Source organism: Typopeltis vanoorti, chromosome 19 (genome assembly GCF_054136105.1).
Source record: "Typopeltis vanoorti isolate ZY-2024b chromosome 19, IOZ_Tvanoo_1.0, whole genome shotgun sequence".
In the NCBI taxonomy this organism is placed as follows: domain Eukaryota; kingdom Metazoa; phylum Arthropoda; class Arachnida; order Uropygi; family Thelyphonidae; genus Typopeltis; species Typopeltis vanoorti.
Window position 1 is genome coordinate 67,271,965 of NC_143567.1, and position 24,570 is coordinate 67,296,534.

Consider the following 24,570-nt stretch of genomic DNA (forward strand, 5'->3'; position numbering starts at 1 on the left):
AAAATGAATTCTATAGTTAAAATTGGAAGAAGACGGAAGAAAAAGCAGTAAGTTATATAAAAGGGAGTTTTTGAGCGGGTTTTCTTCAATTATATGTTAATTTAAGAAGATGCGTTGAACATCGTCTTTCTTTAAATTTTAATAGCCACGTGATCGACCTAAATCAAACATTTTTTTATGTGTGTGTGTGTGTGTGTGTGCGTTGCATTGTAAAACAATATCAAAATCGACATTCTACTCCTTCTGTCTAAAACTTACCAGTTCGAAGTATGCACAACATTAGTGTTTTGGATTTTCTGTATTTCTAACTCAACAATTGTGGTTATATATTAACAGGATAGTTACATGACTACAGTCACTGAGGTTACACTCATATATATATATATATATATACACACACACAGACCGATAGTACATAAGCTTAATCGGTCTGTAGAAATCGAGTATCCAATAAATTAGGAATGAGCATTGCAGAAATGCGCTCAATACTTTCAATAGTCTTCTGTGAAAAGGTTATAAAATATTTTTTAAATCATGCTTTTCTAATGAATTTTATTATGTATCCCTCCCACCGCATATAACCCCTTACATTGACAGACATATATGGCCTATCCTCCCCCATTTTTAGGAATTTTTCAAAGTTCACAAGAAAAAGGCACTATATTCTTTCTGTCACTTTAGCGCGCTCACGCACCCACGCACGCACGCACACACACACACACGCACGCACACACGCACACACACACACGCACGCACACACACACACACACACACACACACACACACACACACACACACACACACACACACACACACACACACACACACACACACACACACACACACACACACACACACATTAACACATGAATATAAAAATGTGAAACGAAACCCAAAAGATCGAATCCCTACTTACTCAAAAAAGAGATTTATCTATTTTCGAGAAGGGGAGGCTTAGAATCGAATTAGAAGAATACGCATAGAAGAAACAAGATCTTTCAAAAGAAAACAGGATGAAATTGATACTATAGAGTTAACTAGCGCTATGAGTTTTATTAATAAACAGTCGGCACTTTCTTATAAAGAGGAATGAATCATCAAGCTGATTAAATTCCTAAAGAGACCCATAAGAAATGGAACACAACACTAAAAATAAATCACTGAAATAATTTGTCGAAAAAAAGAGATTAATGGATCTTCGAGATTTACAATGGTTGACTCGTTTGGTTTAAATTAGAAGATCAACTAAGTCCGCGAGGTCAACATATTACATTTGTTAAATGTGTGCATTCCCAGATGATGTGTCTGATTTTCAGAATAATAACTTGAGTTTTCATGAATTTAAAGACCGGAAACTAAAGGGTTAAAAACGAGTTTCAGGGAAGGATAATCCTATTATGTCCGTAGGTTCAAAAGAAAATACCTTAATGTTATAAATTACTTTTAATGTAAAACGAAGAACACTACTTTGTCTCTTGCTAAATTGTTAAATTCTGCAGTAAATAATAAATAAAGACATGTTTCAGTCCAAATGTAAGGCTAAAATCAAGAAGTTGGTAGTTTGAAAAAAAAGCTCAGATATGTTTAAGTTGCTTTAATAAATTAAGAATGAAATAATTACTTATAAATATATTACTGATTAGAATCTTTAGTAATTCAATACCAAAATGGCTTTTGGTGGTTAATGATCAGCTATTAGACTGTTTCTACCTTTTATGGGATAGCCTGTATTAAATTTAAATTTAATTCAGTGATACTTCCTGTCAAGATGTTAATATTAGCCAAACCTAATAAAGTCAGTTATTTACGTACTTGCCATATGATATTGATTCATTGCAATATGCTATTGATTGATTTACAGCAGAGGTGTTTATCCACTAGGAACGATATCGTCCCCAATGGGAAGAAAAGTGTTTCTTTGGAAGTGAATATTAGTTTTTTGGTGGAAAAAATATTACGAATCACCTCAGATAGCAATAACACTTCAGGTGAATGATTATAGACATAAACAAATGAGAAAATATTACGGTTAATTTTAAAATCGTGAATAAATAATAGTATATTCCTTTGACACATGCTGTATTGGGTATCATTCATAGGCAATATATTCGATACATCAAGATATACTGCTTTTTTTCAACATGTTACATACACATCATCCAATAGTACAAGAAAATTGCGGGCATCCCACAATTTCCCTTTAATATAGCAATTTCCTCGTTCCTATTTGATTTCATAATTAAAACCTGGCGAAAAAGTGCAATAATTCCTTATGAAAATAATATGTTGGTGTAGGAAATTATAGGGGACGATTAGAAAAAGTATAGGGACCATTAGCAAAATATTGACTAAAATGTCCTTATTACAAATAAGGACATTTTAGTCAATATTTTAGTCAACATTTTAGTCAATAATACGGGATATTACAAAGAAAGGTTGAGAAACATTGATCTACACCATAGGTGGCCAACAGCGGGCCGCATGCGGCCCGTAACATGATTTTGTGCTGCCCGCACAAATATATATATTAGTATATATATATATATATAAATTAATTTAAGTTAACAACTTATATTTAAATCAATCAAGTATTTTATATTGTTCTCCCAGTAGTAAAATGATTTAACAAATATAGTAATTCAATAGATATAACTATTGCCTTGAAAAAATGCAGAGTATGTTTATTTAAGTTCTGTCTAAAAGTGTGCGGCCCGTAACGTTACCACACATCATATATTGGCCCTCGTATAGAATGAAGTTGGCCACGCCTGATCTACACCATACAATAAGAATCTATGCCAAAGCTATACAGAGAAGCCAAAAAATGGAAAAATTCATTTTTTAAAAATATATATATATTAATGTAATGACCAAATAATCATTATTTTACAAAATTATGAGTAAAATAAATGTAAAAGAAAGAAGAAAAATAAAAGTATGTGTATAAAAAATTATTATTTGGAATTTTCAATCTTTGTGAAAAGAAAATATTATTGCTTTTTTTCTTTCAAAAGTTAATGTCATTTTTTTCACTGAGATCAGTAAACTCGGAGGGTTAAAGCAACGTTGTAAAGTGTAGTGACGTGGGTATTTCAATTTAGTGTTTTTAGTTTTTTCTATAAATATTACACTGCGCATTATCAAAACTTTACAGCTTTTAAAGATCAACTTAATAAGTTAATTCACTGGATTTAAATTATTTAAATTACGTGAAACATATATATATATATATATATATATATATATATATATATATATTTATATATATATATTTATATATATATATATATATATATATATATATATATATATATATATATATATATATATATATTATAACTGTCACCCCTCCTTTTCATAATATTTATGGACTGGATTGATAGGCACAGCCGAGGCAGTGAGTGTGTCAGAATCGGAAGATTTAGCATTGGACGTCTGCTTTTTGCAGATGACCTAGTTCTGCTTAGCTCTTCCACAGATGACCAGATGACCTCCAGCGGACCCTGGATAGGTTTGTAGCTGTTTGTGCAGTCGCCGGAATGAAGATCAGTGTGGTCAAAACTGAAACATTTGTGGTCTCAAGACAACCATCCCAGTGCACTCTACATGTAAGTGGAGTCCCAATGAGGCAGGTGGAGAAGTTTAAATACCTTGGGTCCATATTCACGAACGATGGAAAGTGGGACGTAGAGCTAAATACTCGAATTGGCTTAGTAAGCTCAATATTGCGGGAGCTTGGCCGTTCGGTGGTATTGAAGCGGGAGTTAAGCCAGAAGACAAAGCTGGATGTTTTCAATACAGTCTATGTCCCAATCCTCACCTATGGTTGGTAATGACCTAAAGAATGAGAACACGAATCCAAGCGGCTGAAATGAGGTTCCTTCGAGGGGGTTGCGGGGCTGACAAGACTCGACAGAATCAAAAGCTCTGCAATTTGGGAAACCCTCAATACTCAACCGCTGCTTCTCCATTGAGAGATCACAGTTACGTTGGGAGGCTCCCTCAGCAGCCCTCTTTGCCAAGCCAGAGGATGGGAGGCCACGTGGAAGGACTCGATGGATAGATTATATTCAAAACCTTGGGTGGACACGTCTGGGAATCCCACCAGAACATCTGAACTTGGTGGCAGAGGATCGCGACCATTGGAGGTTTTTGCAACAGCTTACAGATGTTGCCCCCACAACCCAATTAGGAAAGGTGGGCCTTGAAGATGTATGTATATATATATATATATATATATATATATATATATATATATATATATATATATATATATATATATGTAGGAAGTATTTTTACCTTGGGTATAAATATGTTAAAGATACCAAGTAATTTTAAACCTGGTTTTTCTCCATTTCCCAAGTAAGCAAACAGACTAAAGGTCAAGTTTGCGCCTGCAATTGATGCAAGTCTGGTCCTGCACTACCTGTGGGATCAGTTAGACTTGCATCAATTGCAGGCGCAAACTTGACTTTTAGTCTGTTTGCTTACTTGGGAAATGGAGAAAAACCAGGTTTAAAATTACTTGGTATCTTTAACATATTTATACCCAAGGTAAAAATACTTCCTACATACATTTACATTTATATCTCCTCCAGAGATTTTTATTTATAAGGTTAAAACACCTTATGGTAACTTGTTTTGGCGAAATACTTACAAGCTCTGTATGACTAAATCTTGGTATTTCTATTTCTATTTCTAGCCTAGCTCCCACTGACGAGACCTCAATAAAGGTCGAAACCGGTCTGGGTAGTGGCCCCCTGCCTTTAATACAAAACATCATACATCCCCTTCTTGGAGATGTGCTTTGGCATTAAGGGTAAATATTAAGATTAGTGATCGGATCTTGTTCCACCTTTGCCACGAGTTGCCCTGGTCCTGCACTACCTGTGGGATCAGTTAGACTTGCATCAATTGCAGGCGCAAACTTGACCTTTAGTCTGTTTGCTTACTTGGGAAATGGAGAAAAACCAGGTTTAAAATTACTTGGTATCTTTAACACACACATATATATATATATATATATATATATATATATATATATATATATATATATATATATATATATATATATATATATATATATATACATACATAGTATTGGACACGGTATTAGTTTATTCATGTCCATTGGCTACAAGTCTTTGGCAGACAGCAGATTTTGATATAAAATATCCTTCTAAATTAGTATTACCTGTTGGGTAGGCAGAAAAGTAAATTTATCAGCGGCTGTTGGGTTTACGCAATATCCAAATAACAACATTAAATAAAGACATTAATTCTGTTCCCTCAATTCCTTCCTCAACATGTATGGCAAATTTTCTGTGATGCTCACAATACACACTTGTATAATATTTTCTGTAATGTTTTGCCGCCTATTTTTCATTGTGCTATCCAAGATTATGGCTACGTCCTAGCGATGTTGAAATCACTTATATAATCATGACTCCTATCGCTCATATGCGCGCTTCTAAAAATATTTTCGATTTGTTCCGTACTAGACATTCTTGGTCTCTGGCTGCATGGATTTTGTTAAAATTCGGCGTTTGCAATATTTTATTTTGCATTTTATTAAAATTCGGTGTTTGTCGAATTAACACGACTTAACTTACTTAACTCGACTTACCACGGATTCAAGTTATGCTAATTCGTAGATATGTGGTTGCAGTACTTCGACTTACGACTAGCAATGCCATCTATCAAGCATCACTTTGGAAACATAATAGATGGCTAAAATATAAACCAGAAAGGCTTCACTTTGGCACAGGTAACATACTAAAATAGAGAATGTTATAGATCTAGCTATATTTTATAGAGAAACTTTAAAAAGTTTCGAAATTTTGCAAGAGAGCTTAAGAGAATATAACTTTTGCCATCGGAGTTAACTCGGTTTGCACTGCTTCTCATAAGCTCCGGTAAATTTTCGAAACTTTTAAGTTTCTTTCTATATTTAGGCTATAAAATATGTCCGGATTCATAAGATTCATAAGATTCGTATTGATATAGTCGGTAGGTTACTGAATATCTGATTATAATGTTGCAAAAAGAAAAGATAATTAATAAACTTATATGTATCTATAAGTGTAAGCTTTTCTGTGATGCATTCAGTCAGGGGTGTGGAATGAGATGTCTGAGAGGGTTTCACAATTCTCGCCTATCCAGAAAAACTACTTTGCCGTTGTTCAACGTTGATAATAATCGCTCCCGTTTTTCGGAAATTCCAGTTTCTCTACTGTTTATTAGTTTTATATTACTGACATCTAGTAAGTTGCATACACATTTAGCGTGATAATTTTCTAGCTGTAATGGACGTGATATATGATATGGAGTCCATAATTAAAAATTATAAAATTAAATTAAGTCATTAGAAATGGAAATACATTTTTAATGTAGACATTTTATCCAAAATTTCTTATTTTTCCCCCCTTCTATGCTAAGAAATCAATCAAAATAAGTTAAGGAACAACAAACAAGATGGATCATAACTCGCCTTCCAGAATAATACATTTAATTCCTATTATTATTCTATATTCGTATTTCTGTTGCCACTGTTCGGTCTTTGTTCGTATGTAACATAAAAATTAACAAAAACAAATCGTAATAATATTTGATATTTATATTTGCACAAGAAGGCATCGGTTTAAGATTAAACTAACGTTTTTATTAAACACTATCGTTCTAAATTGGATAAATAAGGTGAACACCTTCCTCATTCTCTTTGTTATTGATTGCATAAGCAGTAAGGCAACCTAACAGTAAGTAGTGATTTCGAGTGTCAAGAGAATTTGATGGAATAACATCAAGTAGAAGAGATTTTACCTCTGCTTTAATCAATTCAGTTGAACTGTAGAGCATAGATTTTCATATGGAAGACTTTTTTTTTAACTTTAATAAATCTGTCTTGTCCTGTCAAGTGTCATCTCCATCGAGGAGGTAAATTATTATGGATCTCTTACCTGAGATCCATAATACAAGGTGACGCAAACTAACTAACAACCGTCTCGGTTGCTATCACATTAATCGAAGATAACTGAACTCAAAAGCAACTTTTCCAATTACATGTTTTTATTTCGGATGATAGATTACACGTAAGGAACAATTCTTCGATAAACAACAAACATAATAAATGCTAAAAGAAACCTTTCCAAAAGTGCTGTTAATTTCAGAAGTCAAGTTACCTTTTATTCCCCGGAAAATATTTGAAGCATGCGTCTTCACACCTTTCTCTGTTTTAAATAACAGATTAATAGCGAATATATACTGATGATTTACTTTGTTGCGGTAAACTACTCTAAACTTGTATTGTTTAAAGTCAGAATTGCGATGCCTTATTTCCCGGTTACGAGTACATATTTTATATATTTTCTAACACTTCTGGTTCTGCTCTACTACGACGCCTACCGGCCATCGAATTAGAAACTTAGAATACCGTGTTTTCGTATAGGCATGTGACTGCCAATACCGAACCTCTTCAATTCCGTGCGCACAGTTCGGTGAAATATGGGGTAGGGAACAACCTTTATTATTCGGTCAACTGACACAGGAAGTTCTGTCTGTCCTTACAAGCCTTCTCAGACAACGGCGATCTCTTTCCTGTGAGACTGTCTTAAGACCACAGTTACGCCTCTTAGACAAGCATGTGGGTTATTTTTCCACTGATTAAACACCAGCGATATCTCATCTTTTTATGTATATCTGCATAAATGTTTCTAATTCAATGGCCTGTATGTGTACTACTACCACCATTGATACGACTGACACTATATTCCTACTGTTAATTGAATAAATATATAAAGGAGATGAATAAACTAAAATTTAGCACGTTGCAAATAGGAAAAAAATTAACCGACCTCTTTCATATATTTCATAATTAATACACATACTGTGCAAACATATTGTGCATAAACAAATTCAACCATTTGTAATATAATTAATCGTTTGTTTATTTTTATTTTTAGAGATTTCAAGTAAACAGATTTTAAAAAGATAATTATATAAATCTCAGCTTTTGGAGAAGTGCAAGTAGCTCTGTAGTCATACGCAACACAAACTGCAAACAATCTTTAGGTATTTAGGGTGTGCTGTAAAGCTGAACTGTTTGCTTATCCTTTTTTAACAGCATTCATAGCTATCTTTCCTCCTTCATCTTCTGACATAAAACAGTTTGGCTAAAAAAGTCAAGGACTTTTCTCCAGCTTTAAGATAACTTAGATCAACAACCAGCATGAGGCTGTCAATAATCTTATTTTTTATCAATTTATACGCATCGTTATCGTAGATAAATATTTATATTCAATAGAAATCCAATATTCTCTCTCATGGTAGTCAATCATTAAATCTCACTCGTCACATTTTTTTAATCGAAAATGTGAGACATTTACAGCCAATGTGATATAGGTTTCCTTAATAAATATGATATTTATTTTCATACACAAACTAAAATTCACAACTTGGCAAGAATTATGTTTTCATCGATTATCTCTGAAGAATAAAATTATATTGCTCGGTATAATTTATTGTACTTGTAAAACCTAAAAGGGTAAAGTTTAGCCAACAGAATAAGAACGAAAGGTTACGTTTAGTTTGCTTGGTATATAGTTTGAAACTAATAATCATATTATTTTTGAAATATCGAGTTAAGTGATGTTATAGAACACTGAAAAAGTTAAGACTATTACACTTGTTTATATATAATGTTTGTCAAGCAGCTTTATTTTATCGTCCTACATGTTTCGCCAATTTTTCTATCGGCATCTTTCAGGGAATACAAACTAGTAAGCTAAATGAAGGTAACAGACTAGGTTATAACTGATGGTTCTAATTCATACAAAAATTTAGTATTGCGCGTGTCTCGCGAACGTGATTTATTCGTTATGGCTCATGATGTAATTGTCATGAAAGTTCATTTCTTTGATGTTTAATGATCTGATTAAAGCTTTCCAAATTTCTGGTAAGGTTAGACCTTGATTCTTGTTTAGGTTTTACGGGCGACTGTAAAACTGAAAACTGTTTCTTGAAAACTTTCCTGTAAATTGGCGAAACATGTAGGACGATAAAATAAAGCTACTTGACAAACATTATATATATAAAAAAAGTGTAATAGTCTTATACATAATAGTCAAGAAAAAATCCCACACACTGAAAAAGTTATTTATCACAAACGACAGCATTCCATCTAAATCCTTAAAATCTCTCAAAAATATTGTATAATGTAATAGAAGAAAAATCAGAGCATATTAATATATAAAACAATACAGAAGAATTTCAAAATGTATCTAAAATATTCATATAGCTGTATAAGAATTTAAAATTGGTAATGTATCTTTTTTCACTTCCGAGATATAAAAAGTAAGCTAAATAATTAGACATTAATCTCCAAAAGCGTTTAGTTTGTCGAAATTTATTCCATAGCTTTCAAAAGATATCTGTCTTAGCTGTTAATAGATGGCGCCACAATATGAACTTTACATAGTGGGACGATGTGTATATATTTAGTTTATGCAGTGATAAAATATATTTTCTTTTAAAAGGCTTGCTTTCTAGGCTACGGAAGGAGATCTTAAGTGCAGTATGACAGTCTCCAATATTTCGGAAGACAGCTCAAAAGCACTAGATATGATTGATTTTTAACAACAGTTTTGTATCACAACGTTCTATTCATCAATGAACAGACAGATAAACAGCTGTGTCTAGCACATGCGCAATTAAACTGGATTGAATGTTGTCTTTTAAGTGAATGTGTTCACGAGCCTGTTTGTATCGTTTTGAGAGAGAGAGAGAGAATGAATAACTGGGGTTTCGGAGAATAAAATCCTGACTTAAGTCATCTTCAGTTAGAAAGGTCTGGAATGCTGACAGAATTCGAAATTTCGTCCAACTAATCCTGTACTTCTTACGACTTCTTACGATATTTACATGATCCATAAGGAAGCAGAGCATCAATACATGCTAATACTAATGTGAGGGAACAGGCTTTAAACCTCAGAATGTTATACAAGCTATATACTTGAATTCAGTTTATTATTTTCAATTATTAAAATACAAGTAATCTAAAAAGACAATATAGCGATATCAAATCAATATTTCTTCTGCATTAAGTACTGGTCATGATTCTTGAAAGCAAGAAATTAGTAACATCTGCTCCATAATAAAGCGATGAGACGAAAAGATAACTCGTGAAATAGCTTTTCTATTGAGCATTTTAAATTTCATTTTTATAAATGAATTTCTAATTTGTTTTTTACACTATACACCATTTAAAACACATGTGGAAAATGCTCTCTAGTTTCTTAGTTTGTAAAGTGTCCTAGTATCATTTTGCTTCTCTCTTAATTATTACGGTACTGATATCGTTTAGCAAGCAAAAGCGATAAGTGGCGACGTTCTCCACATTAATGTATCCGGTGCACAGGTTAGTCTGCAGCGCCCGCGCGCGCGCGCGCGCACGCACGCACGCACGCACACACACACACACACACACACACACACACACACACACACACACACACACACACACACACACACACACACACACACACACACACACACACACACACACACACACACACACACACACACACACATCTCTTTTTTCTACCTCGTAAGGATCAGAAATCACATCGCTGTCAAAAAAAGTAAATCAGAGTTTTTCTAGAAAAAACAAACACATTAATTTTAAAGATCAGAAAAAGTTGTATTTATATTTATTATATTTATTTTATTCAGCAAAATTATGAATAACCAGAATTCTTTTATAATAAATGGAAAACAGCCAAAAACATTGCTAGAAGAATTATCGTAATCCAAAAATGGAACATTAATGGGTACGCGTACTACTTCACTGCGTCAAGTTTTGTCAAAGACATATTTGCAGCACGTTTAAAACACACACACACTACAGCAAAAAACTATCGCACCACAAGATAACTCACAATAAAATTGAACAGATTCAATTCTGAATTATATATTATTTTATATGACTCGACTGAACCGACATCAGCATTAGATACGTCATCAATACGCTGATAATATTCAAACTATACAGAAAAAGATGTGACATCATTTTTTCTTATTATTACGAATAATGCAGAATTTCATCAAACGTAGTATTATCACAGTTTTCTAAACGCTCTATTTAAACAAAAGTTGGGAATGCTTTTAGAAGTATACGTGTGACAAATTCCTTGCCGAATAAAATGATGGAAGGTAATGCTTAAAATATTATCACAAAAATACTTTAAGCATTACGTGTATCAAATAGTGCGTCAATGAATAGTACGACATTAGCTAATAAATATCAAAATGATATACATTGTAGTCTAGATAAGGTGAACGCTATTCGATGCTTATTTCTATTTTAAGTGTAAGTTTAATATAACCTTTCGGTTAAGTAATGGGAACTAGAAATCAAATTTTATCTATGAAGCAAGCTGCTGATAACCGGAGTGCTTTATAAAATTACTGTAACGAGATCGTCAAAGTTATATAAAATTTAGAGCTCTTGAGAAAACTTTATTTATAATCTAATCACTTATGTTTTCAGGCCACTCTGATAACGGTAACTATAGAAATACACAACGTCTGTTTTAAATAATATACAGAGGAGATCTTGCTTATCTCCTAATGGACGCAAATAACTTCTGATATTCTTATCTTAGAGATTTGTTACGGGTATTTCGAAACCAACTAGACTGTTATTGATTTTTACTGTGATGCTAATTATCACCTATTGAAATTCTAATTAGTATTTTATGTTTATATTGTTATACAGATAAAAATCATTAAAAAAAAAAAAGATATTTTTCAGATTTTCAATAAGTTCGTACATCTAATCATTGCTTTTGTGTTATGCAATAGAGATACATTTACAGGGGCAACATAAACTGTTACAATTTTACAATAACAACCACTGAAGAAAAGCGATTCGAAACTATTTATTTAATTAAACAAATTTTTACCTTTAATATATTAAAACAAATAGTATACATACAGTTGACCTTTGAACTACGCGGGGGTTAGGGGCGCCGACTCTCAACGTTGTTCGAAAATCCGGGTATAACTTTTAACTTCCCAAAAACTTAACTACTAATAGTCTACTGTTGACCGGAAGCCTTACCGATAACATAAACAGCCGGTTTTGTACGTTATCATATACCGTATTCTTACAATAACGTAAGCTAGAGAAAAGAAAATTTTATTAAGAAAATCAAAAGGAAGTGAAAATACATTAACAGTACTGTACTGCACTTATTGATACCGTAACTTTACATCGTCTGTTTATAAGATGAATCGTATGTCTGTCAGTACCTATATCAATATTGTCTTATGTGATACAAAACACTGTAGATCTTATACGTATTACTAACACTAGACATCAAAAATGAAAAGATAGTGTGAAAAAGAAATTATTCATATTTATTTACAGTTATAACGATTCATGAATTGATAACGAAGAAGCAGCAATAGGATTGTTTTATGGTAGCTTAGTGCAATTGATACGATTGCTTTGCGGTAGCCTAGCTTATACGCTATGAATGAATCGTTATAATTTTTTATTTTATGCTAAAAAATTAACTTATCTAGTTAATAACAGTTAATGTTATGCAATTATGATTTAATACTGCATCTTTATTATTATTATTATTATTATTATTATTATTGATATTAATGATTTTTGATATTCAAAAACCCCCAAACCCTGCCCATAGAAACTAAATATCTCACTATCAAACATTCATCCTCCTATACACAAAGTGCAGAACCTAAAATCACAACCATCACACAGGTGAAAACAACACGCTACCTTGGACTTCACTTCGATGCAGATCAAAGTTGGAATAGCCATACAAACTACCTACATACCAAGCTTAGGATAATAGCAAGCAAACTATACAGATTAAAAGACATTGCCCCAACCCACATAAAAATACTAATCTATAAAGCATTATGTGAAAACATTTTAAGATATGCAATCACATCATACGCATTCTGCGCAGACTACAGACTTAACAGGCTACAATGGTTGCAAGATAAAATGATAAAACTGATATTCTGGGAACAACCCACTCTTATGCAGGAAGCATGGACAAAACACAAAATATTTAAGGTGAAACACTTACGCCACTACACAGACTACAGACTTAACAGGCTACAATGGTTGCAAGATAAAATGATAAAACTGATATTCTGGGAACAACCCACTCTTATGCAGGAAGCATGGACAAAACACAAAATATTTAAGGTGAAACACTTACGCCACTACACAGTCATGTTAAAACACTACTTCAGCCCAACATATAGAGGAACCAGAACAACATATCAAATAACAAGACCACAGTCAACAAACTACATAACATATAAGTACAACAATCACCATGGCAAAGCCACCCGAAACTTCTACGTACCTGACATGATAAACAAACTGCCGTTCGACAACAGAAACCTAGGAACATACAGAGAGCTGAAACAGGCACCATATAAATATTATAGCGAGAATGAAAATTAGAGCAATTCCTGTTTCTCTCTCCCCCACCACACATACACACACACAAACCACGACAACCTCCCCTCTCAAAAAACTACCACTACAAGAACACAAAGAAACAAACACACCATGTCTAAATCCAACCCTATTTGCACAAAAAAAAAAAACGTTAAACTGTAATAGCAGTCAAAGTCTTTCAAACACGTACCAACAAACAGTAAAATCAACACCTGGCTTGTGACCACCATAGGAACACAACCATGAAACCACCACCCTCTGTCATCTATTATCTTCCTCAGATAAGCTCTGCTAAGCTTCGAGGAAGAAAATTACTAACTTGCAAGTATCTGTTATACACACTTGTAATGCATTATAAATATTATATACATATAATTACTCCAGCAACTATGTATGCAATTCATCTGAGACATAAAAAAAAAAAAAATGCTGTATAATCCTTATTGTAAATACTGTAAATATTATTATTGTATGTAACTTATACTAAGACAATAAAATGTAAAAAAAAAAAAATATTATTATTATTATTGAATTATGTGTGTATGCTGCATTACTGCATTGTATCGTGAATTGTGTGCACATTGGTGCCAATCCATATTTAGCTAGTTTAAAAAAAATGTATATTCATATTTATAAAATGTACTCTGCATTTTGTATATCGAATTTTCGTACTGTACAGAAAAGATAATATGTTTTTCATTGTGTGTGTGCAGATACTCTGTGTGATAGTAAACCTTATCATTTTCATTGTAAAAATGAAATAAAATAAAATAAAATAAAAAAAATTTATAAAAAAATAAAATAAAATAAAATAAAATAAAAATTATTATTATTATTATTATTATTATTATTATTATTATATTCTAAATTCAAAAATTCTGTACAAACCTTATTGTAAATATTGTAAATATTATTATTGTATGTAATTTATACTGAGACATAATAAAATGCTTAAAAAAATTATTATTATTATTATTATTATTATTATTATTTTGATATCAATAGAATATAAATGGCCATGTACAGTTTGTAAGTGCTTGTGTGCATCAGTTGATAATTTTTTACTTTTTGTAATAGATTTGTGTATAATTTATGGGCGTACATGATAAAATAGACTAGTATCTACATATATTTTATGCAGTCATGACATACCAAACTTTTTCTTAATTTTTTTTTTTTTTTGATATTTCTAAGCTGCGCGGTTCGTCTGCGGGTTTTTTTCAAATTGTCGCAAAACTCCAAAACTTTTTCCAATATATTTATTCATAAAAACCGCGTGTAAGTGGACCCGCGCAGTCAAAGTTGCCCCTTGCTTCAAGGGTCAACTATAATTAATAATATAATTAAAATAAAATGCTACCATATTAAAGTATTATGGATAGACTTAAAACTTAAATTCATTTTTATATGCTTATTAATTCAATTAGATATTTACTCAACATCAAATTACCCTACATTTCATAAAAGTCTACTGCAATTCAACATTAGCTGTTGGCATATGAGAAATGCCCTCATTCTAGAATACGTATTGTTCAATTGTTCATCAAAACTACGTATAATCATCGTACGCATGATTATTGGGATCGAATAGAGTAGCAAATTATCATTATATCAGACTTATTGAGCCTCCGTAATTCAGTCGGTATTAATGAGACCCAAAGGGTTTCATTATCTGGGGAACTTTGGACACTATGGCTTGAACAATTAAGACCGGTGATCTATGAAATATGATAAAAATCTTAATGCTTTTTTTCTCCATTGAATAGCAATGTAAGAAAACTTTTGCGAATATTTTAATGCAAATAATGGGAATTATTTGAAGTATATTAACATATTTGGTTTACTTCAGGACGGTGTGCAACAACTGCAAGTGTCCCCGTGAATCGCACGACGTTTATCATGAAGAATTCGTGAATGTTAGGGACAGGATAGGATTTAAGCCTTCTCCAGATCCATCCCGACATGTATCCAAGGAAAGAACGTTACAAGAAGGATATTCTTGGGTTCCGCCAGGACTTTCAAGTGAAAAGGTTAGTAAAACAAAGTAATGACGGACACAAAAAAAGAGAAATCATTTACTTACTACTATTCAGATTACGGTTATCTCTTATAAAGGCATTTATTGTCACATATTTGCATTATAATACATTAAACATGATACATTTTTAAAAATAATTAAATATGTTACAATAAATACAAACATGATTAAACATGTATAGATGCACGCATGGTTGGAGAAACAATCGCTGAGAATCGTTACATTTTAATACACGAATGATTCCGAAATTTAGCTTTGAGTTTTGATTGCGGTGTGATTTGAACTACAGATACACCATCGATTTTCAGGCAACGAATGATCCGGCACCTCCTTTATTCTGAAAAAAATTACGAAAGCGCACTTGAAATTCTCGGGACCACACAAATAATTTATTGGACCAACACATATGGCACTGCGTGTGGCGTAACGCCATATATTTCAGCTCAGTGAAAAAAGTACCTTCCCAAAGTGGCCCAGTTTGGGAGGATACTATTGTAACGTTCTTCATAAGTATAGTAATTGATAAATCTGTTTTAATTTATACTGCACCATACTGATAAACCTGTATCATTTTTACCTGGACTGTAATGTGTTACATTAAATCATTTAATTCACATTTTTACAATTAATACATGTTTAGTTAATAATTCTGTGTCACTGATATTAAAGAATTGTGCTCATTGTTTATATTAATGTATTTCATTTATTCACTTAATTCATATTACTTTACATTTAATGTTTAAGTTTCTAGCGGTCCATGATGCTTTAAAAACGTGGGAGAAGTATAATTAGTTGGTCAGAGTTATAGTTATGGATTATTATTATTATTATTATTATTATTATTATTATTATTATTATTATTATTATTATTATTATTATTATTCTGGGAACAACCCACTCTTATGCAGGAAGCATGGACAAAACACAAAATATTTAAGGTGAAACACTTACGCCACTACACAGTCATGTTAAAACACTACTACAGCCCAACATATAGAGTAACCAGAACAACATATCAAATAACAAGACCACAGTCAACAAACTACATAACATATAAGTACAACAATCACCATGGCAAAGCCACCCGAAACTTCTACGTACCTGACATGATAAACAAACTGCCGTTCGACAACAGAAACCTAGGAACATACAGAGAGCTGAAACAGGCACTATATAAATATTATAGCGAGAATGAAAATTAGAGCGATTCCTATTTCTCTCTCCTCCACCACACATACACACACACAAACCTACGACAACCCCTCCTCTCAAAAAACTACCACTACAAGAACACAAAGAAACAAACACACCATGTCTAAATCCAACCCTATTTGCACAAAAAAAAAAAAGTTAAACTGTAATAGCAGTCGAAGTCTTTCAAGCACGTACCAACAAACAGTAAAATCAACACCTGGCTTGTGACCACTATAGGAACACAACCATGAAACCACCACCCTCTTTCATCTATTATCTTCCTCAGATAAGCTCTGCTAAGCTTCGAGGAAGAAAATTACTAACTTGCAAGTATCTGTTATACACACTTGTAATGCGTTATAAATATTATATACATATAATTACTACAGCAACTATGTATGCAATTCATCTGAGACATAAAAATAAAAAAAATAAAAAAATCAAAAAAAAATCTGTACAATCCTTATTGTAATTCTGTAAATATTATTATTGTATGTAACTTATACTGAGACATAATAAAAAAAAAATAAAATAAAATAAAAATTATTATTATTACGTAACCTTCGTTGGTCTGGCAAAACGGTTAATCCAGCAAGGCTCTGGAACCACGGGTGCTGGAATGGTAGTGTACCTGTGTTTGAATTTAAACTTTTAATGAAAACGGTTCGAAGTACGCTGTTGGGACGTGATCGTGCCGCCAACCAGACTCGGCCCTAACGGAGGTCAGCCGATACATACCAAGAGACACGCTTTGTTTAAAACTTCCCTTATATTTTTTTAGCTATTGAAAAATTAATAATAAAAGAGACAATCTGCACTTATCTGCGACAAAAAAGCAACAAAAATATAAAACTAAAAAATGCTACGGGTTTAGGAGGAGTTTGGGGGAACCCCCCACCAACCCCTCCTAAAGTACTAACACTTTGGGAAACGCTACCCTGAAGTATCGAGGATGTTATAAAACTCACGGTGAGCCTTGAGCCACTTTGGATCCAAATATCCAAACTATATAATTAACAATGAATGTAACGAAGATTGTCTGTATACAACTGATCGTGTATATTTAAACACTGATATAGAAAAACTCATCATCCTGATGAATAATTTTCTTTAACCAATACGCATTCATTTTTCATTAAATCATAAATCATAAATATTGTTAATGTTAATCTTGCACTCAAAAGAACAACATCGTACTTAAAAATAAAGTGAGATTCAGCTCACAAAATAAGATTTTATTATTATTTAATGTATGATAAGATTATAAATTAATATTTTGTTAAAATGCTTTTTCGTTGCCATTTTATCACAAGAGTATTGTAATGACAATAAATTCTAATTCATTGCATTAGAACAGAAGAAACTTCATCATGAGTTGCTTTTCCATTTAATTTGCCACCGACACAAAAAAAAAACACGTAAAATCCGTAAAAAAAAACGCGCATATGTTTTTAAAACTAAACCCTACTCATCTTTTCCAGACATTTCGAACATCCATTAATTGTTAAGTTGTGGTCACCCAATTTTATAATTGGGTGACCACAGCAGGTTCTGCATAACGTTAATTTAACAAATATGAAAATGAAGGAACTGTATTAAAATCAATAAAGACATGACGAAAGATCCAGTACCGAACACTTATTACTACCTGTCTGCAGTCTTGAAAGCCACCGGTAAATACAGTATTCATTTGATCAGTATAAAATCGTTACCGAGACCATTTTGCTATCACGTATCTCGTATGTCGAGTCATTACGTCAGACCTGAAGCAAAGTGGTCTGTCGGTTCAATGAATGAATCACTACGTATATGTTGCCCTAATGATCGTTAGACCATTTCCTTTGTGTATAACGACCTTGATACAAAATTATTATTGTCTGCCCTATGCACGCAACTCGTTATTGAAAAATGACTGAATCTCTCTCTCTCTCTCTCTTGTTTCCTTTCTAAGATGTAGATTGACATCTATCGAAATAGTAATGTAAATTGAAATATTAATTAAAACTACAATTTTATAGTGATAATTATTTTATGAACTTGTGTTCATAAAACTACTGAGTGTTTTGTATTTTGACATCATATCTATTGCCAAAAACTGTCTAAATAAGACAAAAACTGTGTCTTATTCTGATTGTTTGTTCTTCTGCAATTTTTTTCCTTATTTATTCTGCGTACAGTACTGACAATAAAAGAAAAAGGGATTCCATTGCGTAGTCACCATTTCGTCGCTGCGATAGAAGTAAACATTTGTTCTACTGTATGAGGTCTACTAAGAAGTTAGATGAATTTTTACAGTAAAGTAAACTAATAATATTGGTGGCTTTAACATCTTTTATTCGTCACATAAAAGATATGTGATGAATTACACATAAATATTTTCAAATAAATATAAAGATTTATTTTTATTTATTTATTTTTAATTATTATTCTTATCATCTGATATTTTTATTATTATCTTTAGTATTAATCTTCCCTAGTATTCATCTTCATTAAAGATGAATACTAGGGAAGGCCTGTTTCCACAAATTTCCTGTTTCCACTCTGGCATCGTGCCACCTTAAAAAGATATTCTGTAGATGGGGGAAAATGTAACTAGAACATTATCACAGAAAAATTAGGTTAACTTGAATGGAAGAGGTTACATATTGCATGTCACCACCCCATTAATGATCCAACTATTTCCTATGCCTGCATTCTTTGGCACTGACATTTTTTACAATGCCAATGCCAATGCCAATGCCAGATTGTGATATAGTGGAATGATTCCAAATGAACGAATACGTGGATTCTTCTCAATTTGGATACCACTTTCCAAAGTGAGAAAGCTGTCTTTTTACGATGATTAAATTTTAAAATTATTTTCTACTATATTATATTCATAAATTTCCAAAAACTGTCTAAAATTGTTATATTATTGTACAAATAGTGATGTAGAATATTTCGAAATCTATATGACCTCTTTCTAGCTCGGGCCACTCGAAGGCGCAGTCATCAGCAGCTTTTACGAACTACGTCATTTTATTTATTAATTGTTGTGTACATTCCACCAACAAAAGTTATAAATCTAGAATATAATAGTATAGCGAATGGACCACGAGTTAAATAATCTAGAAGCCCTGCTCTGAAAATCAAGCACAGAAGTTTCTGAAACCAATTTTGGCCTCCAAGAAGCGGCGTGGCAATTTCATAAATACTGCAAGGTGAAGCAATATCGAAAGTATATGTACGTAAAAAAGAAGCATGCCACAGTGGACAGAAAGGTTCAAAAGAGAAACTGAATGATATTTATTGTTGACAAAAGGTAACGTTTTTAATCATGCCTGATTTCAAAAAGCAAAATGGAATTAAGAAGCTTATCTTAGAAGATGTACCTTTCTAGATATAAGCATACAGGGGAAACTTTTCATGGAAAGTTTAGTTTAATAAAGTGTATATCTACCAGTGTGTGTGTGTGTGTGTGTGTAGACGCAATAAGATCTAAATAATGTCCTTTGCATTTCTTACAGATCGAAGAGTACTTTGCACAGCTACCAAATCACAAAGTTCCGCGATTGGGCACGTCGGGAGAAAAATACCGAGATAAGCAACTTATCTTGCAGCTTCCTAAACAGGATCTGGCCATGGCCTACTGTAAGTTCCTTGAGAAAGACTTCCAGTCGAGCTTTGAAGACTTTGTTAATACACGTAATGAAGTGGCGCTTGATATCGGTTATGCCAAGAATGTGTCAGACCACTACGGGGTAAGAATATGCAAACTAAAAAAGCTAGCCTAAAATGAAGTTTTCTAGATTAAATAGAATTAAATATATCATTGTTAAAATAAACTACAGTGTTTTTACAATACAGGTCTTCATTAGAAAAGACAAATATCTTTTAAGTTCTTTCCAAGACCTGTCTTATAAAAGACTTTTATTACGTGATAATATATAATTTACGGGGTATAATATATATTTTACAAACGTATGCAAAACGTCCCTTGTGGGAATGACTTATATCTGAATCTCAATTATGTTTCGATTTTAGAGATTTCACGTAGCACGCTAGTTAGTCACTGTTCAGTTCTGCATCGAATAACCATCATTGAAAGATGGTTATTCAATGCCAATAACCATAGCAATAAAACAATGTTAAATTCATCCATTTATATACTATATGCGTTCCCATCTCGTATGATGTTAACCATCGTTTGCATTCAGTATGCATACATGTTTCAGCATTTCAAGCATGATCATGAAGTTAACCTTACAGTTTATTACATATACGTGGGCTGTTCAATAAGTAATAAGACTAATTTTACTGTGGCGAAACCACTCATCACAATATTAATTTCTGTGGAATAAAGAAATGTTGCTGTATGTATTAACAAAAAGGTTGATAGATGGCGTATACGGGCTGATGTGCCAGAGTGTCACGTGACTAAACGCAAGTGCTCATCGGCGCGCCTACGAGTGCGACCAGTCTTCCAAATGGAAACGTCCTTGGAACAGCGTTATGCGATTAAATTTTGTGTGCGTTTGCAAAAATCGGCATCGGACACTTTTAACGTGATACACGAAGCTTTCCACGATGAAGCAATGTCGAGGGCAAGTGTTTTTCGCTGGCATAAAACTTTTAAGGAAGGAAGGCAAAATGTGGAAGATCTTGAACGCGAGGGAAGACCTTCAACGTCCATCACAGAGACAATGATCAACACAGCAGCGATTATCATCAAGCACGTCAAAAGGAAGCGTATATTGCTGAAGAATGCTTTTTATTGCACCACGATAATGCAAGGCCACATATTGCTGGTTGTGTAGTGAACGTTTTGCAGAAGAACAACATAGATATCCTACCACACCCGCAATACAGTGTCCTGATCTCGCACCGTGCGATTTCTGGCTGTTTCCTCAGCTCAAGAAACCACTAAGAGGGCCCCATTTCGAAAGCAACAAAGCATGTGTAAAAGCTGCCGAGGCGGTTTTGAAAGAACTCTCAAAAAACGGACTCTCACATGTGTTTAAGAAGTGGACGCAACGTTGGGACAAATGCACCGCGTCTCACAGTGGTTACTTCGAAAAAGACCATGTAAATGATGACGATTAAAGGTAATCTGTTTTCTGTATAAATATAGTCTTATTACTTATTGAACAGCCTACGTAGTTCAGGAGAGCGAATCAATGTCTGTAATAACTATAACATAACTCCAGTTTATTCTTTTTATTTCAAGCATATAGGTAGTTTATATAAGTTCGGTTTCTAGCAGTACAATTAATCTGCGGTCATCAATAAAATTGTCACAATTGTACGAAAATATATAAATTTGGCTATTCTTGTAATCTCTCAAATAAACAAAATGAACTAAACACGTAACTATTTTCAACACTATATCTCCTCCTCAGTCTTAATGTATTCAGCATGTTTTATAATCTAATATTACAATAAACAGCTTCAGTAATGTTTAAAGCTTACAATGATTACAATATATGAAACAAAATTCCTCAATGTATATAAAGAAACATATATGTATTTATATAATGCCAAACTGAAAACATAATTACATTTCAACTTTTCATTATTTTGAAATTATATTGGGATTATGTGATTTCAAATATAGACCCTCTAGAGAAAACATTAATTAAAATTTTGAAATAAACTAACAAATCATACTTTCATCAATATTAATATGAACTACAAATGCATTTACAGTAATTGTTTTGCTACCAATGAGGTGTAATTCTTTGTACGTTAATAACTGGTTAGTGAAACATCCACTAACAGTTTCTTGACCTTAAAATGTCCGATTTTCTCTACATCAAAAGGAAATTATAGCTACGGTCTAGAGTCATATTTACTAGCTTAATATTAATGCTTCAACGAGATACCGAACTGCTTATTTAAAAAAAAACGAATACAACTAAAACCCAACGCTGGCTAAAATTCATTATTCATGTCGTTTACTTTTGTTAATCTTATATTAATATTATTTTGTAATATTTTGTAGATACTTCTGTAGATAGTTATTCACTTTCTTGACGTTTCAAGGTGAATTTTAGCACATACCTTTGGATATAAACAATACTGAACATCGAATAAAACTCATCATTATCCTAGAACGGCTAAGTTTTTTTTTGTTTGTTTAATTTATTTTAATATTTAATTATATTTTGATTTTTACATATGCCAGAAACCCAAATTTATAGAACAAACATGCAACTCTTTCAAGACACTTCAGATTTCCAATGAGGGTGGCGGTGTTTATGAAGAACAATGAAATTTATCTCTCACCTAGAAATTCGCAAAAATCCATGCTTAAGGCGGATTTGAAACCTGTAGCCTGTTTGGTTGAAATGCAGGTGTACTATTCACAACTGTCCACAACTAAGAAGTTGGAAGATTTTTCATGGAACTAATCAAATCAGAATAAAAACAAGCTTTTTACAGTTTAGAAAAGTGCAGGAAAATGTTTCACTTAATTCCATATTTGTATAAATTCTACCAGACTTCATAAAGTTAAAAAACATAGAAACACCCACGCGGTGAAAGTTGAAATAAATATCAATATCCGATTGTTTTTCGCTATAGACCTGCAATGTGAATTTTTAACTTTTATAAGTAATCCAAAACTTATTTGTTGACTGAAAGACGATGTAATAACAAGGCTAGTGCAGGATTAAAGTCGAATTGATTTTGAAATCCAGTATTACAATGCAAATCGGCATTTCTCTCAGATTCGAAACGAAGGCGTGCGTGGTTGACCGAGTGGGACTTCCGCACTGTGTAAAAATTTAATTAAAAGTTAAAAAAAAATGTAGAATTCATAAAAAGAGAAGGGAAAAAATCTTTAGCCTACCCATGGTACAAAAATTTATTCTAGGATGGCATATAACCATTTGTAAGTGGGAGCAACATGAGAAAAAAAAAGAATGCCTAGCTCAACATCCTAACAGTGAAAAAAGTATATCCAAAAGTTATAGGCTTCTAGAAACAGATGATATGGCTATTTACAACAATATCTAATGCAATCTTTAATGTCATAAATGGAAATCTAAGAAAGTTAATCTCAATTCCTTCCCTGTCATAAGTCACGAAATATTAGTTGACATAGTGAAGAATTGATAAAATTCTATCTGGATAAAATTAGTTGAAATCTATACTATTTTTAGCATCAGATTATCGATGTTTTTTTATTTTCTCATGATACAAACTTAGAAATTAACATATATTTATTAACATATTTTCACTATCTTCTCATTAGTATGGGGAAGAGAATTAAGAAACAAATATGATTGGATTTGGTTACTCAGTTCTTATGATTTAATAGTCCATCAAAACACCTCCTAATAAGATTTAATTAATTTACTATTTGGAAAGAAGACCTGCGTAGTCAGGTGTGTGGGGTAAATTGAAATGACGTTTGCATTCAAAGCGCTAAGTTATCCGAAGAGAGAGACAGTTTTAAATTCGATTCTAGTCGCCAAATAAAGGAACTTTTTCTAAGCCTTTTCTCGAAGGTTCGCGAATTAGTCAATATTTGGCACGTGCCAGGGGATTTTTCTCTCGGAAACTCTGGTTTCCCATTCCATAAACTCAGGAATATCGATATAGTTATCATTATTCCCCACGATGGTCATTTAAAAATGAGTGTCCTGTTGATGCAGTGTCCAAATAATGTAGATTATTAGCACACATTTTTCATGTTATTAGTTTCTTTATCGCAAAATCCCACCTCAGATTCATATCATATAAGTTTCAGGATATTATATAATGTGAATCAGAAATTCGAGATTCTTATTAGAAAACAAATCCTATAACTGGAAACCGATAGTTTGATAAAATCACAGACAATTTTCATTATCTT

General features: G+C 32.6%; 1 protein-coding gene across 2 annotated transcripts in view; it reads left to right on the forward strand.

Moving 5' to 3' along the window:
• Nucleotides 1-24,570, forward strand: part of LOC150096209 (prickle planar cell polarity protein 3-like) — a 156,457-nt gene that overhangs the window by 83,017 nt on the left and 48,870 nt on the right. For both annotated transcript variants that reach the window (XM_090409509.1, XM_090409510.1), the window contains exons 3-4: nucleotides 15,351-15,531; nucleotides 20,240-20,473. In XM_090409509.1, coding sequence (XP_090265635.1) covers nucleotides 15,351-15,531; nucleotides 20,240-20,473 — 415 coding nt within the window. The remainder of the gene's footprint in view (nucleotides 1-15,350; nucleotides 15,532-20,239; nucleotides 20,474-24,570) is intronic.